The 22,256-nt window shown below is 28.6% G+C and overlaps 3 protein-coding genes and 1 long non-coding RNA gene across 10 annotated transcripts; all 4 read right to left on the minus strand.

The window, feature by feature from the left end:
• Nucleotides 1-388: 388 nt before the first annotated feature.
• Nucleotides 389-9,916, minus strand: LOC130672229 (zinc finger protein Gfi-1b-like). 4 transcript variants are annotated; one of them, XM_057476658.1, is made up of 4 exons: nt 9,621-9,916; nt 8,141-8,491; nt 7,229-8,066; nt 389-4,935 (listed from the first exon to the last, which is right to left on the minus strand). In XM_057476658.1, exons 2-4 carry the CDS (start codon nt 8,468-8,470, stop codon nt 4,823-4,825), a joined length of 1,281 nt encoding a protein of 426 aa, XP_057332641.1. In that variant the 5' UTR covers nt 8,471-8,491; nt 9,621-9,916; the 3' UTR covers nt 389-4,822. The 4 variants fall into 4 exon arrangements, with proteins under 4 accessions (XP_057332641.1, XP_057332643.1, XP_057332642.1 ...); XM_057476660.1 differs by lacking the exon at nt 9,621-9,916 and adding an exon at nt 8,864-9,190; XM_057476659.1 differs by lacking the exon at nt 9,621-9,916 and adding an exon at nt 8,773-9,190.
• Nucleotides 9,917-11,325: 1,409 nt separating this feature from the next.
• On the minus strand, nt 11,326-17,625 carry LOC130672227 (transcription factor Sp1-like). 4 transcript variants are annotated; one of them, XM_057476655.1, is made up of 3 exons: nt 17,272-17,625; nt 14,067-14,558; nt 11,326-13,973 (listed from the first exon to the last, which is right to left on the minus strand). In XM_057476655.1, exons 2-3 carry the CDS (start codon nt 14,537-14,539, stop codon nt 12,692-12,694), a joined length of 1,755 nt encoding a protein of 584 aa, XP_057332638.1. In that variant the 5' UTR covers nt 14,540-14,558; nt 17,272-17,625; the 3' UTR covers nt 11,326-12,691. The 4 variants fall into 4 exon arrangements, with proteins under 4 accessions (XP_057332638.1, XP_057332637.1, XP_057332639.1 ...); XM_057476654.1 differs by lacking the exon at nt 17,272-17,625 and adding an exon at nt 15,970-16,108; XM_057476656.1 differs by lacking the exon at nt 17,272-17,625 and adding an exon at nt 15,604-15,759.
• A 500-nt stretch (nt 17,626-18,125) lies between these two features.
• On the minus strand, nt 18,126-19,130 carry LOC130672234 (uncharacterized). Its single transcript, XM_057476666.1, has 2 exons — nt 18,673-19,130; nt 18,126-18,558 (listed from the first exon to the last, which is right to left on the minus strand). Exons 1-2 carry the CDS (start codon nt 18,687-18,689, stop codon nt 18,225-18,227), a joined length of 351 nt encoding a protein of 116 aa, XP_057332649.1. The 5' UTR covers nt 18,690-19,130; the 3' UTR covers nt 18,126-18,224.
• A 1,532-nt stretch (nt 19,131-20,662) lies between these two features.
• On the minus strand, nt 20,663-22,240 carry LOC130672236 (uncharacterized). The gene is made up of 3 exons (XR_008990662.1): nt 21,492-22,240; nt 21,144-21,419; nt 20,663-21,081 (listed from the first exon to the last, which is right to left on the minus strand). It is a non-coding gene; the product is annotated as an uncharacterized LOC130672236 (long non-coding RNA).
• Between the last annotated feature and the right edge of the window lie 16 nt (nt 22,241-22,256).

The raw sequence follows: 22,256 nt of genomic DNA on the forward strand, positions 1-22,256 counted from the left end.
TTTTAAATTGACATGTAATAAATAAAAAAACTAGGTATAGTAAAATGAAAATAATACTCATTAAATTACTACGAAATAAAATAAATTATAAGCAATTGTACGGTTTAAATTAAATTACTAATATAAAAAAAGTTTAAAAATCAAGCATCATTTATTAACTTAAATAATAAATCGATTTCGTTATTACTACAGTAAATTTTATATGATTTTTTACAAAACGAGTAATTTTATCTATATATTATAAATACATAAAATTACGTTTGTTATTAATTATTACGTTTATATTATTTTTATTATATTTATACTTACACTAATCATTTATAGGATAGGATAAAAGAAAATAAAAATAAAATGTATTTAAAAAAAACTCAATAAATAACAGAAACAGTGAATATTAAACTTCGACTTTATTACAATTTTTATGTTGTGTATATATATAATAATATATACATACATATAGGTATGTTGTGAAGATTATAATATATAAAGCAGTATTGAGGAATGTTTTAAAATTATTTTTCAAGTTTTTCCAGCATTTTTTTTTCTCACACTTTCTATGGCTCTAATTTCTAATTTTCATTTCATTTATTTATTTTTTTTTTGTTTATATTATTATTTTAATATTAAATGCGTTATCAGAAACGCACTGTGATCTATACAAAAATAAAACGAGATCATAGATGGAATCACTTTGACATTATCTATTGAATTCTTAAACTATTATTACTATTATTATTATTTTTGTTTTAATTGTTTACTATTTGCTTGTCTTTTGATTGATGTATTTAAATTTTTTTACGTTTGAAACAGTTTACTGGTTTTATTTTATCCTGGAAGAACTTCTGGTACTAAGCAATTAAATACTTGCAAAAATAAGTAATAAAAATTAATGTAATGGAAGGCTTTAAGAATTTAAAAAAATTAATTATTAAAAATGCTAATGGAGAAATTTTTTTAATTATTTTCTTTTTTTTTTTTTTATTCTTTGTACTTTGTCGATGAATTTTTATTTTTTATTTCTTTCAATTCTATATTATTATTAATATTCTTTTATACTTTTTTTTTTTCATACTGTAATTTTATTGATAGAATTTTCAATTTTTTTGTTTGCTTCTTTTGTTTTAATTGTTTTTATTTTCAAGGAAGATTCCGAATTACTTTCCTTACTCACTCACTACAATATTATTAATGTAACTATTACAAATATCTTTTATACGTTTTGTCTACATAATACATTTTTACCACTCATAACACATTACTTTTTTATGTGCTCATTTTAGTTTTAACAACAAAAGCAGTTTGTTTAAATAATAATTACTGTTTACATCATTCAATATCCAACGAATCACATCAATTAATATAAATTAATATTCAAGTATTACATACTTATTTTTAAATATTTAATTTATAATAAATTTGTATTAACAATTACACCGTTAATCTAATTTAATTTTAAATATTGTAGAAAAATATTTTCAGTTAATTTTTTATAATTAAAAAAAAAAAATTAAATTTTTTTTCTCACTAAATCTAACTGATTATTATTATAATTTATTAAAATAATATTAATGAATTATTTTTATTATTTATTAATTGACAAAATATAAATTTTTAATTGTGGATTCGAAGGACTTTGATGATGTATAAAAAGCACAATTTAAATATCAAGCATACAAATGCCACGAGAAAGCTTTGATGTCTCAGGTGCTCTATATAGCCATTTCAACCCTACATCTTTCAGCTCCGTTATCTAGGTTGCAATACAAAAAATATTAAATCTCTTTTTTCCACTTTCTCATATTCTAGATGTCTACATTATTTTTCTTATACACTTTTATTATTATTGTTATTAATTATTATTTTATTATTATTTTAATAATCTTATATTTTATTTAAATAGCGCAAGAAAATAATAATTTATAAATTTAATTATGTATGCATATGTTTACAATTTAAATCAATATATATCATACTCAAAATGGGCACTGTTTTTAAATTGTATTGAGACAAATGACATTTATAGCATATTACACACCCAGGGCAGTAAATAAAAAAGCTTCAGATCACATGTAATTGTTGACCGAGGCGAAGCCTGAGACATTTCTTACTTTACTGCCCTAGGTGTGTAATATACTATTTCATGATTCCGGCATCGAAACTTAAAGTTTCAGTGTCTTTACAGCCAGTCGAAAGAAGCTAATTTAAAGCCGATGCTGCAAAAAACTGCTAGCGAATTCGTAATTCAAAAATACCTTCACGTTGTTAGTTTTATTTAATGTTCATTTGCACCCTTATTACTCTCATGTGTTTGCTTGTCACTTGAGTTTACTCATTTCATTTTGTAAGAGACAGTTTTAATTAACCAAATAAAATTACTAAACAATCAGTGAAAATAATATTTTTGTCTTATTTACTATTTAATAAGTGACTGTAAATCACATATTTCTCATTCTCTAACAGTTCTTTTTATCATCGGCTTGAAATTAAGTTGTTTATTACTGGCTGCTGACACTGAATCTTGAAGTTCCGATGCAGGTAATCATGAAAAATATGGTGTGTGACTCAGTATGAAACACGATTTCAGACTGCGGGTGATGTCAGCCTTCGCCTAAGGCTCGGGCAGCCAACTTCACCCTAGTATGAAATCGTCTTGTTTCATTCCTCGTCACACAATATACTATTAATTATTACAGCAAAAAATATAACCGCTATTATGCAATTATGATGTTTATTTTTTTATTCTTTACCTTTTATTTTTTTTAACTTATCACTAATATTGTGTGTCTAAAAAATTTATTATTTTATTTTTCCCATGTAGATGTCGCCCGATTGTTTCTTTTCTTTGTCATATTATCAAGCTATTTTTTTTTTTTTTTTTTTTTTTAATTTTTGTATACAAACTTATTTTCTACAATAACTACGTTTGCTTATTATTACGATTACAAGTAAACAGTACGATGGCGGTGGAATATTCCAATATAGCTTCAATACATCATTTTACATTTAGATTTTTTACATCAATACTTATGGCAACATACTTATGTTATTGAATGGTATATTATATATGTGCTTTAAAGAATATTTTTATTATTATATTATTATTGTTATTATTATAATTATTAATATTATTATTATTATTATTATTAATATTATTATTATCGTTATTTATTAATTATGTTTATATTGAGGTCTGACAAAACCTGAATTTTGGCTTTTTCACCAAATGACCGAAGAGCAAGTTGATTTTTTTAAAAATAAAATTGTAAAATACTTATCAAGTTACAAATATATATGTACTTTATTTTTTAAATAATTTCGAAACATAACAAAAAAATTTTTTAATATAAAAAAGTATTAATCAGTGTTATTAATAAAAATAAAATTTTAAATTTTAATGTGATAATTATTGAATAAAGTTTTAAAATTTTTTAAATAATTTTGTATCGTTTTAAACAAAATAGTTATTAAATAAAAAAAAAAAAAATCAAATGTTATACATTTAAAAATACATGTTTTACAACATATTCTCGGTCATATATATTAATACTATACTAAATTAATCTTAATCTTTACAGTTTATATAAATTTATATTATTTGCCACAGCATACTACATAAAAATAAAAACATAAACTTTAGTAGTAACAAAAAGAAAAAATCATGATAAAATTGTAAAAAAACAATGGCACGGTATTTTTGTTTAAACTAAACAGAATTCTATTAATTAATGGAATTGTTAATATATCAAAACAAAACTGTATATCAAATAAAAAAGGTACTGGAAAAATATTTTCTTTTTTTTTTTTTTACGGTGAGGAAAGATCACAAAAAATCACAACCAGAAGTCTACAAGAATAATTACCGTCAGACTAATGACGAATAATTTTAGTAATCTTGGCCTTCAATAATTATTGATCTTATTACATATATAATAGTAAATTTTATATATAATATATATATATATTTATATACACAGGAAGTAAAAAAAAAACAATTAAAAATAAACTTATACTTATAATCAGTACTCAACAAATATTTAAAAATTTTTAAAGACAATTATAAAAAAAAAAAAAAAAGATATAAAACAAAATATCTATAATTTTTTTTGCTTCGCATCAAGCGTAATTTATAAAGCAAATAATTACTTTTAGCTGCCAAAATTACTTGAATTTTAAGACAATATTATCAAAAAAAAAAAGAAAATACTGATATTTATTACATTATAAAAATTGTAAATGCCTAAATTGCTAATAGTTTTTTTTTATCGAACCTAATAACTTTTTAAATATTGCAAATACACAAGTAATAAAAAATATATTTAAAATAAAAAAAAACAATGTCTTACTACTGTATTTTATAACTTATAGTTGAATAATTATTACCATGACATTTAATGCATCAATTAATTATGAAAATATTGATTTCAACTCTTGTCAATCTGTACAATAGGATAAAATTATTGTGTAAATTATTATTCATTTATTCCATCATTCTAAAAATCATTTCAAAAAATGTAATTGTCGTGATAAAAGACACAATTTGTTTATCCATTGCAGAGTAAACTAATGAAGAAAAATGCTTACCTATTAATAATAATTTTAATTATCAGAAATTTTTGACATGACTAAGAAAGCTGAGTTCGTGACTTTGATACTGGCTAGAGGTAGCGGCATGTACACCAACAGCTGCTTGATGTGCTGCGGCATTAACTGCAGCAAGATGATGATGATGAGAATGATGAGTCTGATGACTACTCGTTTGATGTGAATTAATGACACTGTTATTTGTTGGATGGGGAACTTGAAAGCTCCCAGATGGCGGGGCTCAGGACAGGAGAGGACCAGGATGCCCACCCGGCAAAACAGATGAAGCAGATACTGCTGTTGCTTGCATATTCGTAACATTATTTTGTTGTTGGCTTTGTTGCTGACCACCACCTATATAATTCACGATTATTGTATTAATAAATAAACAATTATATTATATTTATATTAAATATATATTAGGGTGAGCCAAAAAATAACAAATTTTTTTTTCTCGGAAACAGGTTTAAAAGTTTCAATTAGATAAAAAAAGACGCCTGAGAAAATTAGAGCTTTTAATATTAACATTAAGAGGTTCCTCATCGCACTTTTCTATTTTCCATAAGAATAACATGGAAACAATTTTTTTTACGACTTCTGATTTTTATAAGTAGCTAACGATGCGTCATAGGAATAATTGACAGGCATATTTTTGTAGGTAATTGAATGCTCTACAAAAAAAGTTTCTTATCATTTTTTGATAAATCTATTTGTTCAAAAGTTATTTAAGGTTGAAGTCGAATTCATATTAAATATTGAGATCTTTTTACTTTTCCGGCGAAACTATCAGACTTATTACACAATATCATGGGACCTTTTTTGTAGACAATTTTATTCCCTAGAAGTTATTTTAAGTAAAGTTTTTTCAAATTCCGCATTGTTTTCTAGTTATTTTCATTTTAATGTCAAGCTCTTAAAATCGATCAGAAGACTATTTTTTTTATGAGCTTGACATTAAAATGAAAATAACTAGAAAACAATGCGGAATTCGAAAAAACTTTACTTAAAATAACTTCTAGGGAATAAAATTGTCTACAAAAAAAGTCCCATGATATTTTGTAATAGGTCTGATAGTTTCACCGGAAAAATCAAAAGATCTCAAAATTTAATATGAATTCGACTTCAACCTTAAATAACTTTTGAACAAATAGATTCCTCAAAAAATGATAAGAAACTTTTTTTGTAGAGCATTCAATTACCTACAAAAGTATGCCTGTCAATTATTCCTATGACGCATCGTTAACTACTTATAAAAATCAGAAAACGTAAAAAAAAATTTTTCCATGTTATTCTTATGGAAAATAGAAAAGTGCGATGAGGAACCTCTTAATGTTAATATTAAGAGCTCTAATTTTCTCAGGCGTCTTTTTTTATCTAAATGAAACTTTTGAACCTGTTTCCGAGAAAAAAAAAATATTTGTTATTTTTTGGATCACCCTAATATATATATATATAAGAGTGGTCCTTGTTTTGAGTATTCATTAATTTAGATAAATTCGCCTCAAATACTTCTAATGATTTAAAATAAAAGTTCCTGATAATTTAAAATGGAGAGATCATTGTAGGAAATTAAAATCTCTACACAAATTATTCTCAGCGTAATATCCATAAAGTAAATGAGAAAAAAGTTGTGGGGCAAAAAAATTTGGAAAGAAGCAAAAATTCTCTTTTTTGTTAGTTCTCATTATTTTAATAAAAGAAAATTTTATTTAAAATTTAAATGTAATAACTTTATAGGAAATTTAATTTTCTATGAAAAAAGTCTTGTACTGTAAGTCAGTAAAATTTATATAAAAGTTACAGAACTCTAAGATCGACAAAAATTTGAGTCTTTGTAATAAAATAGCTCAGTTAGTCAACTTCAATTTCTTTATTCAACTTTTAAAGTTCTGTAACTTATTTTCTATAAATTTTACCAAAGTAACGCTCAGTACATTCCTTACAGAGAATTTAATTCCCTATAAAATCATTACTTTTAAATCTAAAATAAAGTTTTCCTTTACAAAAATAATGAAAATATACTAAAAGCAAATTTTTTATTAACTTTCTTGAGCCTTTTAAAACTAGGGGTATGCGAATCATGTTCGAATCGGATCGAATATCGAATAGTTCGAAGGTTCGAATAGTTTGAAAAATTCGAATAATTTGAAATTTTTCCGAATCTTCGGTAAATAATATTATTGCATCTGAAAAATTTAGTATTTATAGCTTTATTAAATTGAAAAACTATTATATTTGTACCTGAAAATAGTATGATCATAAACTCCATGAACGTAAAATTTAAAAAAGTTCGAAATATTCGAATTATTCGATTCGATTCACCTCGAATATTTCAAAGTTCCGAGTATTCGCACACCCCTATTTAAAAATTAATTGCTTTGTAACTTTTTTTTTTTCATTGATTTTTTAGATATGACACTAAAGACCTTTTGTGCGCAGAATTTAATTTCCTACAAAAATATGTTTTGGTTATTCCTGTAAGTTTACGAGTTATGGCAAGTTATCAAACTTTAGAGTTTTATTGCTAAAAATACATGTATTGCTTTATTTAAAACTTTCATCGTCTTGAGAGGGCGACTCTGTTGAAATTAAAAACTACCCAAAATAAGGAGTATCCTAATATGCATAATATATTTTTTTTTCTTACTGGCATTTTGACTGAGCTCTGCTTTAACTCTTCTAGCAATATGACTACGTGTATGTTTTCTAAGATGATCCTTTCGATAAAATCCTTTACCACATTCTGTACAAACGTGCCTTTTTTCACCAGAGTGTATGACAAAATGTAATGTCAATTGTTCCTTTCGTTTAAATGCTTTCAGACAAACAGTACAAACATAAGGTCTTTCGGGATTATGACTTTGTTTATGACGCGTAAGATGATCTTTACGTTTAAGACCAGCACCACAAATATCGCAAACAAATCGACGTTCAAGTGTATGACCTAGAAGATGTTGCTCAAGAAGTTCACGTTCAGGATAAGCCATATGACACTCTGGACAACAATAAAGTGTTGATCCATCAAGTGCTGTTGTCAAACGAATTTCACCAGGTTTTGGTCTTGGCTTTTTTTCTTTTGGTACTTTCTTCTTTTTCTTTTTTTTCGTAGTAGGTGACATCATAATATTTGGTGTTGTTGTTGTAGCAACAGCCACTGAAGTAGTATGAGCTTGCATTTCAGATTCTTTTTTAATGCTCTCAGCAGAATATTTTAAAAAATGATGTAAACTTAATGGCAACGTGCTTGCTGGTAAATGACTGAGGTAATCAGCTACTGTAGAGCCAGGAGTTGCAAGAGATTGCCATGTTGCTGGCATTGAGGCTGGTGTTTGGGTGTGCGCGTGTTGCTGATGATGCTGATGAATTGATGAATAATCTTGTTGTCCACTGTCATTTGTTGTACTACCCGAATCACCTGTATTTCTTTGCTGTTCCTCGGTTTTTTTTTCTTTTTTATCTTTTTCTTGCAGCAAATTACACACATCCTAATAAAATGTAAAATTTTTATAACAAAAAATTACTGCAATTCATAAATTAAATATTAAAAATATGTATATACCTGATGATAAGAACGTTTTTCTTGCATACCCGGTGAATTTGTCGGACGTTGTTGTACAGACTGTGCTTGTGAGTATGGCACATTTGAATAATGTGAGTGTACATTACTATTTGAGTAGGTACTTTTGTTGCTTATCATTCCTTGACTTTGTCCAGTTTGCCCTCCATTTATTTCTGGACGATATTTTCCCACAACCGGCACTCCAATCGGAGGCTGATTAGGAAAGTGATTAGCATATCTTGCACTACTACCACTAGTACCATCAGCAGTAAACTGATGAATACTAGGGATTGTAGCAGGAAAGTGACTTCCAAACGGTGGGAAATTCATTGCAGATACTCAATGCGACACCTGTGTACACAATGTTTACATAATTAGTATTAAAATATAAAGATAATTTTTAAAATATATAATTATTTACACTATCATCTAAATAATTAAAAAATCAATAAAAAAAAAAAGCTAAACCCAACCGCAGAAAATTAACATCTCACCTCATAATGTCACATCCCCGTTACGTTAATTCTATACATTATAATCTTATATTACGTCATAATGAAAATAATAATTATATTAAATAAAAAAGTGTAATAAATAAATATAAATTTTCCATTTAACACGCGGTTACTCACACTCGTTCTATTTGCTCATTCGCTTACTCTAACCCCGTACCAAAACCACTTGTCTCTCTCACTCTCACAAAATATCTCTTTGGTTACCAACCCTCTGCCGACAATGGCCGTATATTTGACCCTGCACGCTGTCAATACTCTTGACTATGACTGTCGAACATTTACAAACGATTATTTAACCACCAGTCAAGGTCAAAATTTTATATGAATACAATAAACCACATACTGTTATTTAAATTTATTTAACCACGAATTTATCAATAATAATAATTATTATTATTATATTATTTACAGCATATAACTTCCGTAGTAAATGTCGATTATAGCGTTAGCGTCATAGATTTCGTACAGTACTCATACTCCATGCTTGTGTTAGTAACAACCGTAACAGCGTCGGCGTTTCGCGTTTGGGACTGAAAGTCTGATACATATTTTAGCTAATTACAAGACACAAATCATAATTATTAATCCACGAGTATCTACAATAATTATAATAATAAAATAAAATAAACAATCGTTGTCTAATGAGTTTTTTTAAATTGCACAACTATAGTTAATAACTATTTTGTTTTATCAATAAATTTTTATATATAGAAATTATTTATTGTTTATTTTTTATTTATAATTCAATAGACCAGTAGATATTGATAAATGAAATAATTATAATAAAAAATGATGTATGATAAAAATACGTGCATTAGTAGTATAGGTATAAAATGGCCGTAAAAGCCGGTACTACATCAAGTGGTTTGTTGATCGCGAGATCCACAATCACCATATTCATATAATTTAAATTTAAAAAAATCTAGTAGTCATTTTCGGAGCAGTATATATCTTTTGAAGCTTACCATTTATACGGCCTTGATAGTATAATGACATATAAGACCTTTCCACCGTCAACACACGTATCTTATATTACACCGGTGTTATTATTTAAATGTTAAATAAAAATTAACAAAAATAAAATTTTACGCTAAATAAATGCGTAACTAATATTGTTGTTGTTAGAATTATTATTATTATTATTATTGAGAAGTATTAAAAAATAAAGGAAAGTAAAATAACGAGCTCCGTGACCGTTGACACCTGTCTCTTGAGTCCCCACCCCACTGTCCGCCCTCTACTGCGCCAGCCTCTTAACTATTTTTTCTCTGGCACTCAGCGGCCCCCGCGAGCATCACCGCGTATCGCCGTTTCCCTACCCAGTCACCCTCACCCACTTCTCTTCTCCACCAACCCACCTCATCGTAGTTGCCATCGTCGTAGTCGTAATTCCCATTCCCATTCCCAATTCCCGTACGTCCCCACAATCCGCGTTATGTTTCTACCCATTCCACGGACCATACCCATACCCATCCATGTCGCCCCTATCGACAACGACGATGTGCGAACGGCGAAAATACCCGAATACGAATATACTACGAGTAGTTTCCTCGGTCTACATACTGCCTGATATTCCTGGCTATATATATATTATATATCCTCGGTACATTTACCAGAGATCCGTGGAATGGGTTGATGTAGATTCGGTGGGTTGGATCAAATGGGTTGAGGATCCAGTCCACCTTATAAACCACCAACAGTTTTATCCTTCGATTCTTTGACATTATACTATGTCTATATAGTCATCGTTGTCCTACATATTTTTTTTATCACTACTCTTACATATATTCACTTTTATTTTTTTTTTAATTTTCAAATTTATTTACAAATACATTCATGGCTATATGATAAATGAACTTTTTTTTTACAACTTAATAACAAAAATAAATAGTCGAAAGTTATTTTAATAATACTTAACATATCTGTCAAAGCAAATGTAATTTAAATAATTAAGTGTAAAAATAATTTTAATATATTATGAATTTAAAAAAAATTTCTTTTTTTTTTTTTTTTCATTATTAAAATGATTAAATTGTCAGTACAAATAAGAACTCTGTGTTTTTAAAATTTTATATTTAACGTGCTAATGGTTAAACTACAAAAACACGAAAAAGAGACATATCTCGTATAAAAAATTCACGTAATTAGAGTTATAATTAAAATAATACAAATATTAAATATTTAAAAATCTTAATTTAACTTAAATTTGTTTTAATTAAAAATTTTTGTTTAATTTTTACATTTATTTTTAAGATTTTTCCAATATTTATGTAAGTAACAATGTAAATGACTTACAAACAAATAAAAACTACGATACAATAATATATGTATATATATTAATAATTATAGTAAAATAATTTTTTTTGTAAGTTTTTTTATTTTTTATTTTTTTTTATTTATTATTTATTATTATTTTTTTTTTCATACAACTATATACCCACTGCCTTAACTTTATTCTTTTATTTAAATGAAATAAAAAGTATCAACTTTACTTAATATAATAATCATAATAATAATAAACAAAAAAATTTATATGACTCCAATAGCATCTAAATGGAAATTCTAATTATCTAATTTGTAATTATTAGTAATTCGTTTATAATTCTTAAACAAACTCGCATTACCCATACGATTTGATTTACTCGTCAAATATTTATCTATTTATCAATGTTTATTTTATACGTAATTAGTATTACAATAATTTTTATTAATATTATTATTGTTTAATTTTTTTTGTTGTTAAGTCATAATTAATATCGTTTACTTATTTTTTTTATGATTACAATTCGATAATTTAATTTACAAATATAATTTATGTTAGCACAAATTGGTAGCAATTGATAAAAAAGGAGTTAATAGAAGCCTAAAGTTATTAACAAATGCATTATTGTTTAAGACATAACTACTTTATATTTATAATATATATTTATATTTTTTTTATTTTACGAACAAATTAAATTATGCATTGTCCGTTAATTATTATTGCTAATAAAATTGAATTATTTTAAATATAATTATTTAGCAAATTATTTAAATGGTTTTCATTAAAATTTGAAAACCGTTGGAAGAATCACTTTTCAACACCATAAATAACAGTTATATAATCGATTTATTATTTTTATTATCCCGATTGATAGATGAAATTATTTAATCATAAATTTTTTTTTTGAATCATTTTTTTTTATTATTATTAATTCAGTTAATTCTTCATTTTAAATAATTATAATTTTCGTATTTTGCAAAAATAAATATTCAGTCACGGATTCAATAAGTTTACATTTAAAAAAAAAAAAAGATTTTATCTAAGTGCATTTCGAGATAAATGGGCCCAAGGCATTAATGATCTATTATAATAAATCATTTGTATGATTTTACGTCTATTTACAATATTTGTAGTAGAAAAAAAGAAAAGAAAAAAATATCCCCGTTGATAATTATTTTATTACGTATAGTCACGCCAACATGTGCTATCAGACACAATCTTTTATTTGTTGGAAAATCCAAATATAGATTTAAAAAATAATAATAAATAATTAAGATAAAGTGGACAAAAGTTAAGGCGTAAAATACCAATACAAATTATTACATACACTATAACGCGCACGTGTTTTTTTTTTCTGTTTTTTATTATTATTTTTCTTTTTTAAGAAAATATTTTATTATGTATTTTCGTACCGAATATGCACTCTTGTTTATCAATAGCAAACGTGTCTGAAAGCAATTAAAAAAAAAACGCTGGCATATTTAAACTTCAACAGCTATTAAATAATTATTTAGTTTACTTTTTCACATTTTTGAGTCATATATATCCCACTACTATTAATTAATCATTTAATATTTATAATACAGGGAGGAAACCGAATATTAGCTGAATTATTAATTTTATGTATTAATAATTATTGTAAAATATTATCTGGTATCAATTCTTACGATAAATTACTGAATAATAATAAACTTTCTATGCGGCTTTTCCTCTAGCCCGTTGATGATTAAATCGAAAATACCGCCCAGTACCACTCAGGGCGGCCAATTGCTGCTAATGTTGCTGTTGTTTTTGTTGTTGTTGCTGCTGCTTTTGTTGTTGCTGCTGTTGCTGTTGTTGTTGTTGCTGATGATGCAGCATTGCCATTGCTCCCGTTTCCGCGGCAGTTGGTAGAACAACAGTTGATTGTTCAGTGACGGCGATTTGATGAATTTCTGCCTGTGAACCTTGTCCTACTTGAATTTGGATTTGTTGAAGCCCGGGTAATGATGGCTGTTGTTGTATATCAGTTTGTTGCTGTTGATTCTGCGGCGATTGCTCATTTTGCTGCTGAGTTTGAGTATTATCAACGATACTAAGTGGATCTTCTTTCGCTCGCTTAGCCAAGTGAGATCTCGCATGTTTTCGTAGATGATCTTTACGGTAAAAGGCTTTTCCACATTCAGTACAAACCTCTGTCTTTTGACCAGAATGTATAACAAAATGTAAATTTAAATGCTCTTTTCGTTTAAAACCTTTCATGCAAACAGAACATATGAATGGTCGATCAGGATTGTGTCCTAGTTTGTGACGTTCCAAATGTTCTTTACGTTTTAAACCAGCACCACAAATGTCACAAATAAATCTTCGCTCTATTTTATGACCAATTAAATGTTGTTCAAGTAATTCTTTTTCAGGATACGCCATATTACATTGAGGACAACAAAATAACGTGGTACCATCGAGAGCAGTAACAATGCTAACTTGACCTGGCTTGGGCTTCTTCGGCTTAGGTGGTTTTTTCTTGTACTTCTTCTTTCTTTTTGGTTTAGTTCCAGGCTCTTGTTCTTCAGGAACATCTGGAATTATTTCTGTTTCACCACCGGCAACTGTAATTTGTACAGCTTGCTCGCCAGTTCCTGTACTGCCCGAGCCATCTAGTCCATCAGTACCAAGTGGACTTGACTCAATAGTGGACTCACGTTTTATCGTTTCTGGCGAAAATTTAAGATAATGATGTAAACCGAGAGGAAGAGTTTGTAATCGAGAAAGATATTCAGCAACTGAGGAACCCGAGGGTGCTATGCTCTGCCATGTTGCTGGGACCGTCACATACTCATCATTATTTTGATTACTCTGAGTCTTAACATTCGCGCGTTTAATCAAAGCTACTGGTGTTGTTCCCTCCTTAATATCATCTTTTGAGTCAATAGCTTCGCGTAAAATTAAATCCTGTGGAATTTGAGCAACAACAGTAAGACCTTCAGGTGCACCAGGAAGTTGAACAGTTTGCTGAATAGTTTGTTGAGCCGTACTCGTTACAACAGTCGAGGTACTCTGTGTCGTTTGTTCTGATCTGTTAAAATTAATGTCAATTATAATTATTGTGATTTTTTTTTTTTTTTTTTTTATCAGATAAAAATAATAAATAAATTATTAATCAACTTACGTTTGTGTAGTTGCAACAGTATTTTGTGGTTGTACTTGTATTTGCAAACCATCAGATCCTTGTTGACTATACGCAACTGTTAAAACAGTTGCTGCACCTTGAGGAAATTGTCCAAGTGATATAGGAGCAATATGATACTTTGGTTGATCTGAATTATTGCCACCTTGTGATACATTTGGATTTACAACTTGAATTTGGACGGTCTGTTGTTGTTGAGTACCATCTTTACCAGGTACAGTAATAGGTAATGTTATTATCTGTTGTTGTTGATTATTTCCACCTTGTGTTGCCACAGTAAATCCATTCGGATCAACTGGTCTCAAATAATGAACACCTCCTTCACCCCCTGACAAAACACCAACCACTTGATGACCACCAGCTGTCAAATTTTGGGCAAATTTAGTAGTGAACTGATGAACAGCCCCGGTTGGCAATGATCCGGTTGTGAAACCGGGAAACGGAGTGAAATTCATCTTCTTATTGCCCGACAACCTGAAACAAAAAAAATTGTATTTATTATAAATATATCAATAAATATTTTTGTTAAAAAAATTAAAGAAGTAGTTTAAATTGTAAAGCATGTGATTTAAAAGGTTTATTTTATCGTTTATGTTTGCAAGCTCCCACTGATAGGCTCTCCCAGATGTTACCAACGTCACATACGTATTTTATTTAAAATTCCATCTCTTAGTAACGTTACATTGGTGGGAAAAGCAGTGGGGTAGTCAGAAATACAACCCCCCTCCGTTTCCATCATCATCATCCACCACCTCTTTAGGTTCTACTTCTACTTCTTCTACTTCTTGTTCTTCCTTATACTTGTCCTCCCCCGCCACCAATGTCGTTGGTTCCCCCTCGACAGACAGGAGTAAAGAGCAGGGAGAATGTTCACCAAAGTAATTTAGGATTGAGATATAATAGAGAGAATGAGGGAGAGAGAATGAGAGTACATCAACCCCACTCCATCAACCAACATTGGTAATTGACAAGGGGTAGGGGTTAAAAGTCACAATGATACCAACACGTGGATGGTGAGCCAGGGTGGGAGCATTTAATCGTGAAAAGAGTGTGGGAGGCACCAGGGACTATCCAAGTGGGAAATAATATTTATATTTAAAACAATTGTATACCATTACACCAGCTTAAATTACTGTTGTGTTTCAGTACACAAAAAGGTAATTGGTTGACACCAACAAGTCAACCGGTACTTCACCACCCAACTAAACTACCCAGATGATAATGTATGAGATTAAGCGTTACTCAGCGCGGACTGTTAGAGATTGGTACCATGTACCACCTGAAGAGTTTATTATTAGGATTATTAGGCAACGGATGTTTATCATAACTTATCAGATCTAGCTAAAGAATTAAAAGAAAGACGGAAAAAGGAAGGAAGGAAGGAAGGAAGGGTGTAGAGTTAAAGTGGTGGCGGAACTACGGGTAGGGGCATACCAAGAAAGAAGGGATACTACTCCCATGCGATCCCGAGAATGAGAAGGGAGAGGGAGACATGTCCGAAGCCAAGAACAGTAGTAACCTAGTGTAAATCCACTCGTACGCCCTTGGAGTTGAGTCTTGGAAGTTCCTAAAGTACGATCACTGCATCCTGCGATTCAGCTGACGTACTTTTTCATCACATCATTCGCTCGGGTGACACTAACAAGAGTATAAACGCCACACGATATTCACGCGCTATCAATACGCCTTACGTTTGTGCTATTACACTGGATACTGCTGTATTACTTGTTCTATTTATACATATATATATATGTATATACATACAGATATATACATATATATATATAGATAAATATACTTATGCAATTACATGTATTTATTTATAACTTTAATTATAACACTTATATATATATATTATAATTTAACGTGTTACTAATCTACATACATTTATAAAATAACATCTATCACGGGTTTCACTTATTTTTTACTTAATATTAAACGATCAACGACGTTTCACGTAGACGTTGACCAGAACATCTACTGCAAGTGGCTATAGTCACGCCGTGACGTAATAACGAACCAAGCGGAACAACTGCGCAGTACAATGTACGACTACAATATTTTAATAAAATAATAATAAAACAAATAATTTTATTATTATTTAAATAATACATAAATATTTTTAATTATTTAATTAAAAATTATTTTATTAATTGATACTTATTTATTTATTAAATATTTATGATATTATTGGTTACATTTAAAATATATTTTAAAGAAATTTAACTAACGGGCGTTGGCTGTAATTGTATTAAATTCAGATATTACCACGTCATCATGTATGCCGCCATTTTGAGATTAAAAATAAATTTATTTTATTTTATTTATAACAATGACGTGGCCTTTAATGGAATAAATTTGAATATTTAAATATTAAATATTTATAAAAAGAACAATGTTTTAAATAAATGAATAATTATAGATATATTGTCGAAAAAAAAAGACTGGAGACTGGACAAGTTGGTCAGCTTTAACTAACCGGGATGAAAATGGAGATACAGATGTAGATGATGATGTTGGCGGCGATGATGCTGATGCTGATTGTTTGCTGGCAAGATAAAATACCAAAGCAAGTTATCATAAAGTAATAGCCAAATTAATTGGCTGATTTTCATTTATGAACGGTAGAGGATTTGTTTACACCCCCACCTAGATGTGCCAAAGGAGGAGATGTGCAGAGGCATCAAAAGCAACACAAGGTGGGAAGAAAGCAGAGTGGAGCGAGAGATGCTACGGAGGGGCCTCGGAGAGACCTCCACGGTGGGCATCCACCACCACGCAATTTCCAACCCCACCAACCTCTCAACCACTGTCCGCACCTCCAACCACCCCACCAAAGAGCTCGAGCCAGAGCGTAGAGTCACGATGAGGTTCCCGCGACGATTTTAGTGTCTTGGGGTGGGTGCTCGGTGGCCACTGTTTCGCGGTTTCTCGACGTTTAACGCGTTCTATCATTGTGCCATCCACCAAAACAATACGGGATAAAAAACACGCTTGTATCCGGTAACACCAGTGACGACAAGTTGATGTTGATGAAATAACGGGAGAAAGCAACAATTGTACATAAATAATAATAATAATAATAGTAGTAGTAAAATATATATATATATATATATCTATATATAACAATACTTGTACATATATTTTTACATTTATACATATTATATAGATATGTATGTGCACTTACTTGTGAAAGAAAACTTTTCGTCAACTCGTTGACGTTATGGTTGTTCACCTTATGCAGCTGTCAGAAATTATAAATTTTTATAACTGGTCTCTTCTATACTGGGTATACTCCTGTTAGGAACGCACTACGACTGGCACTCGAGGTGACGAATAAACGAGAACACGCTCTCACTGGAAACAATTTACAGTTTCCGTTATTCAGTTAACTTCTCAAAGTTGTACTGCTTCACAACCTGGCACTGACTCGAACGTCGACGCTCTGGCATTCGTGCTCTCGATTTACTTTAAGCCGACTTTCTCATTTCTATGGACGTTTATTTACCGACCACAACAATCTACACACCGACGCTCCGTATTTATGTTTCTCCATACAACGATCACCATTCATATCAGTCCTTCTCAATGTACCCGCATCTATTTTATTTATCGCATGCAAATTTTTTTAAATTTTCAGTGGCATTGCCGTAGTCTTTTTCGTCGGTTGTTGAAAAATTTTTAAAAATCAAAGCTGTTACACCCACGTGTACATTCTGTTTTTAATGGGCGACCTTTCGTATATGTCAGTGCATTTCTAACCCTTTTCCAATAGACCAATCGCTACACAGCTTTAGCTTGCGAACGAGTATAACTGAATTCAAGTGAGCGGCGTTGGTGTTGCTTCTGTTTTACGCGCGCAATTTGTTTTCAAAATTCGTTCTTACATAATTTATATATTTCTATAGACATTTTAATCATATGGTGATAAAAAAATATGTGTAATAACATCATTAAAAAAAAATAATTATTAATTTTATATTGTAATTAAAATTTATGTCAATAATATAAATAAATGAATACATAAAAATAATATAAATATTGATTTATCTAATTTAATAATTCGCCGAAATTTATTATTTTTAAAATGCATGAAATAAATGATAAATACATGACTGATTATTTGTTATTATTATTAATTTATAGATTAGATCGTCTATTCATTCTCTCCATATAAAGAGAATAAAGTAATTTATTATTTTCATAGTAATATGGATTATCATTGGCATTAAGATCGGGTCTGTAATCACTTGAATAATTATTTTGAATTGGAGGATATTGTTTACATGATGACGAATTTGATGGTTCAGAATCATTTGATGAGGAAGTATAATTTCTATTTTTCCATTCAGCTTCTGTACTGCTGCTCGACGATTCTTGAAGTCCTGAGAAACCGTTCAAATGAAGATTATTTATTCTTTTACTCAATGGTGTAAATTCGCTGCTTTCATCTTCCATGCTCCTTACACGTTTTCTATAAATAATTATTACCAATAAATAATTAAAATACCTATTATATAATATATTATATTGCTCAATAAAAACTTTAGTAATAAATAAATAAAAATATATTTTTTAGCAAACTAACCTGTTTGAATGTGTCATTTTCAAAGTATATTATTTTTTCTTTGTTTTAGTAACTAATATAAATTATTTTTTTTTATATCACTTTTTACGTATCATTTTGCCATAAAAATATTATTATTTCTTATCTATAAATATATATGATTATGACACAATTGATACTTTGTTTTCATTGTTAATACCATAAATAGATGTCAATACAAGACAGTGAGAGGAAATATTTGTTGAATATACTAAAAATAATTTTTTTTACCCTCACTTTAACGTTATCGATTTAATTATTATTTTACTTGTCACCTTAGATTAATAAAATTAATTATTTACAATAATTTACATATATATGTATCCATTAATTAAACATTTGTATTTTTTTTCTTTTGTTACCAAAGTTAAGATGACAAGAGTATAAAACTATCAGTTCAATGGCTATCAGTTGTGTTCTGTCATGTACATGTTAATTTTCTCTCTTTTACTGCATGTACGCATATTTTTACAACTTGATACCGAGTTAGTTTATTTAACACGAGAATGCGCTAGTAATACTGACTTTAATTATTTTTATTAATTATCATCAGATGGTTCATGATAATTTTCCTACTTTTCATCTATGGTTAAAAACAAAAATATTTTATTCTTGTTACGTTAATAGAGTATTGTATAATACATGCTGTATATATATATATTTATATTTCTTTATATAAAATAAGTACGATGAGTATGTACTTAGATGCATATATATTTTTATAAAGTAATGTATGCTAGCTTGATATCCTTGGCTCGGTTTTTAAAAGAACATAATGCCATATAACTGTGAGCTAGACACATTTTTGTTGAATTACTAACCCAAATGTACTCATATAATGGATGTACTCATGGATGCGTCACAAATTAACAAGGCTACATATATTCATTAGTTTTAAATTAAACAACTTTCTACAAGTTGGAAAAAAAGTCATAAGTACTTTTACGATAATTAAATTTATCATGTTATATATACATGCATATAATAATGTTTCTTTTAATTAGTTATACATTAAAAGTTATTTATAAAAAAAAAAAAGAAATTCAGTTGAATATGTAAATGAAGTAAAGATTTATAGTTGAATAATTGTTAACAAAAATGGACATTATTTACAAGGATACCAAGTTTAGTTTTTTAAATAAAATAAAATGTATGACCTTGATTCTCATACTGTGAAGATATCTCATTTTTTTTTCTTTTTTAGTACACGATTTTACCCAAGTGTATGCCACGTGTGAAATCAAGTCATAACAATATACAGATATATTAGTGTAATAAATATGAATTTCTCCTACTATACTGTAACTTAAATGATACATGATAAAATATTATATTTTGTTAATGGCCTATTTTATATATTTATTTAAATACTTAATCGTTAATTCTATTTTTAGATAAAAATTAAATACCGTAAAAATGTAACGGTTTGTATAGTGAAGAACAGCCAACTGGTCAGCCGTCAGTATAAGAAATTTTTTGTTTATTTTATTTTATTCAAATATGGTGAGGACGAGTCGACAAGAAACTAGTCGGTCAGTTAACCAGGAGGACGTTGTTGGTATCATACATGTATAACGGACTCATTGACAACTAATAGATAATAATATTATCATTAAATTGCATTTAAATTTCTTAAAAATAACTTTTTTTTTTCTACATCCTCAAATTATCCAGCGATAACAATAATTAACTTTCAACTGATAAAATTTAAAATTATATTAATAATATTTAAAAAAAACCAAATATTTTCCCCTTATTTAAACTTTTTGAACTTGGTTATTTTTGACCACATTTTTATCTCATGATAAGACATAGTTATAATAAATGACCGAGAATATTGTAAAAAAATTTAATGGATTTTTAAAAAGCAATAATCTGCCACTTAACGCAACAATTATTATAATTAAAAATATTAATACAGATTATTTAAAATGTATAATCATAAAATAGAAAACAATGTTGCGTATATAATAAATGAGGACAATTTAATTAAAGCTTATAATTTAAAAATTACTGAAGCACATATGTTTATATTTTAGCTTACAGAATAACCTTGACACTCCTAATTGTCTTTTTATATAAACCATAAGCGTTTTGTTGTTTTTTTCTTTTTATTATTAAAATGCAATTGGATCGAGTTGCTATATTTAAGTATTTTGGGCGTAGTCGCATTATATATATATCAGTAGCTGGGAAAATCTTGGGTGCGTGGTTGCATGTCTACGTCTAGATTGGGCCATTCAACTTTCGACCTACACGACATTGAACTTGGCCAATCGATTAAAAGAAAACTCATATTAAGGTGCAAGGCCACATTCTTTAAAATATAATTATAAATTTTATTCATCTGTGATTACTTAATATTATTTGTTAGTTTATTTCGTCACCGACCTACATAAAGTTTATAAATATAAATAAAATCTAAAATGTTATTGTCAAAATTATATACATACTCGATAGAATTCTTACGGTCGTAATAATAAACAAGCTCATACCAAATCGGTACAAATAACTTGTACATACATATATATACAATATAAGTATTCTCTGATATGACGCGACAAGCTTGTCCTAGAAATCTTACGGCCGGTGATGCTTAAAAACCTCGACCTTGACAAACTAGTGTAGACTTCTGGCCTTACTATACGGCTTTGGTTGTGCCATTGGCATGACAATTGATTAATTATACAAGTCTATATATATTTATCTTGTCCTTCTCATCCGCTCCTCTTAAAAAAACAACAATCATGATTCGGTACATTTAATTTATATAATTTTAAATTCAAATGATAAATAAGTACCGTCTACTTCATTGATAAAAATCGATTTATATGACCCAACTTACAAGTTATTAACTGAAATCTTATAAAAAAAATAATTTTAATTTTTTCAGGGTAAAATCCCGATGAGTCAATGGAGGTTGATATCAATAAAATATCTAATGACTAAGTGTGTAATGCAGAAAAATAATATATGTGTATCCGTTGTCATCAGATAATTTTGAAGCTGTACAAATGGTTATATTTTTTTCCCCAACAACGTCCGACAGTAGTGAGTCAGTCTGGAAACGCTATAGTTATAATCAAGTAATATATATAAGTATATATTCCTCGTAGTAGAGTCATTGCCTGTATCTCTCCTTCGTGTAAGTTTTCTGTCTTTATTTATCAAACATCCAGTATTATATATCGTATTCACTTTATTCATATCGTACAGTTTGAAGCGGTATTTGGGGAACTAGTCAGTTGCTGACGCGACGACCAATCGGAGCGCGTCTCACGTTTTATGCCCATATATGGCAAGAGCCGGTGAAAATTTAATCGGTGGGGATACAGGGAACCTGGACGAGTCCATTTTACCCAACAGGGGTGTATCAATATAATTATTTTTTATCATTATTAATTATTATTGACACAATTGAGTCATCAATGCTTTTATCTTTTATTTATAATTTATAAAGTATATGATACTTGTTAAATTCCTTATGATTTTATTCATTAATATTATCATTGATTGAATTTATTTTGATATTTTATATGCCGGCTTAATACTACCGACCATACCTT

Source organism: Microplitis mediator, chromosome 7 (genome assembly GCF_029852145.1).
Source record: "Microplitis mediator isolate UGA2020A chromosome 7, iyMicMedi2.1, whole genome shotgun sequence".
Classification (NCBI taxonomy): Eukaryota; Metazoa; Arthropoda; class Insecta; order Hymenoptera; family Braconidae; genus Microplitis; species Microplitis mediator.

Coding starts and splice junctions, on each gene's coding strand:
- LOC130672227 (XM_057476653.1), bottom strand. CDS start 15,544: ATGGGAGTAGTATCCCTTCTTTCTTG. Junction 14,559..15,518: donor GTAGTATCCCTTCTTTCTTG/GTATGCCCCTAC, acceptor TTTTTGTTTCAG/GTTGTCGGGCAATAAGAAGA. Junction 13,974..14,066: donor ACTGTTGCAACTACACAAAC/GTAAGTTGATTA, acceptor TAATTTTAACAG/ATCAGAACAAACGACACAGA.
- LOC130672229 (XM_057476658.1), bottom strand. CDS start 8,470: ATGAATTTCCCACCGTTTGGAAGTCACTTTCCTGCTACAATCCCTAGT. Junction 8,067..8,140: donor AAAAACGTTCTTATCATCAG/GTATATACATAT, acceptor ACATTTTATTAG/GATGTGTGTAATTTGCTGCA. Junction 4,936..7,228: donor AGAGCTCAGTCAAAATGCCA/GTAAGAAAAAAA, acceptor TGAATTATATAG/GTGGTGGTCAGCAACAAAGC.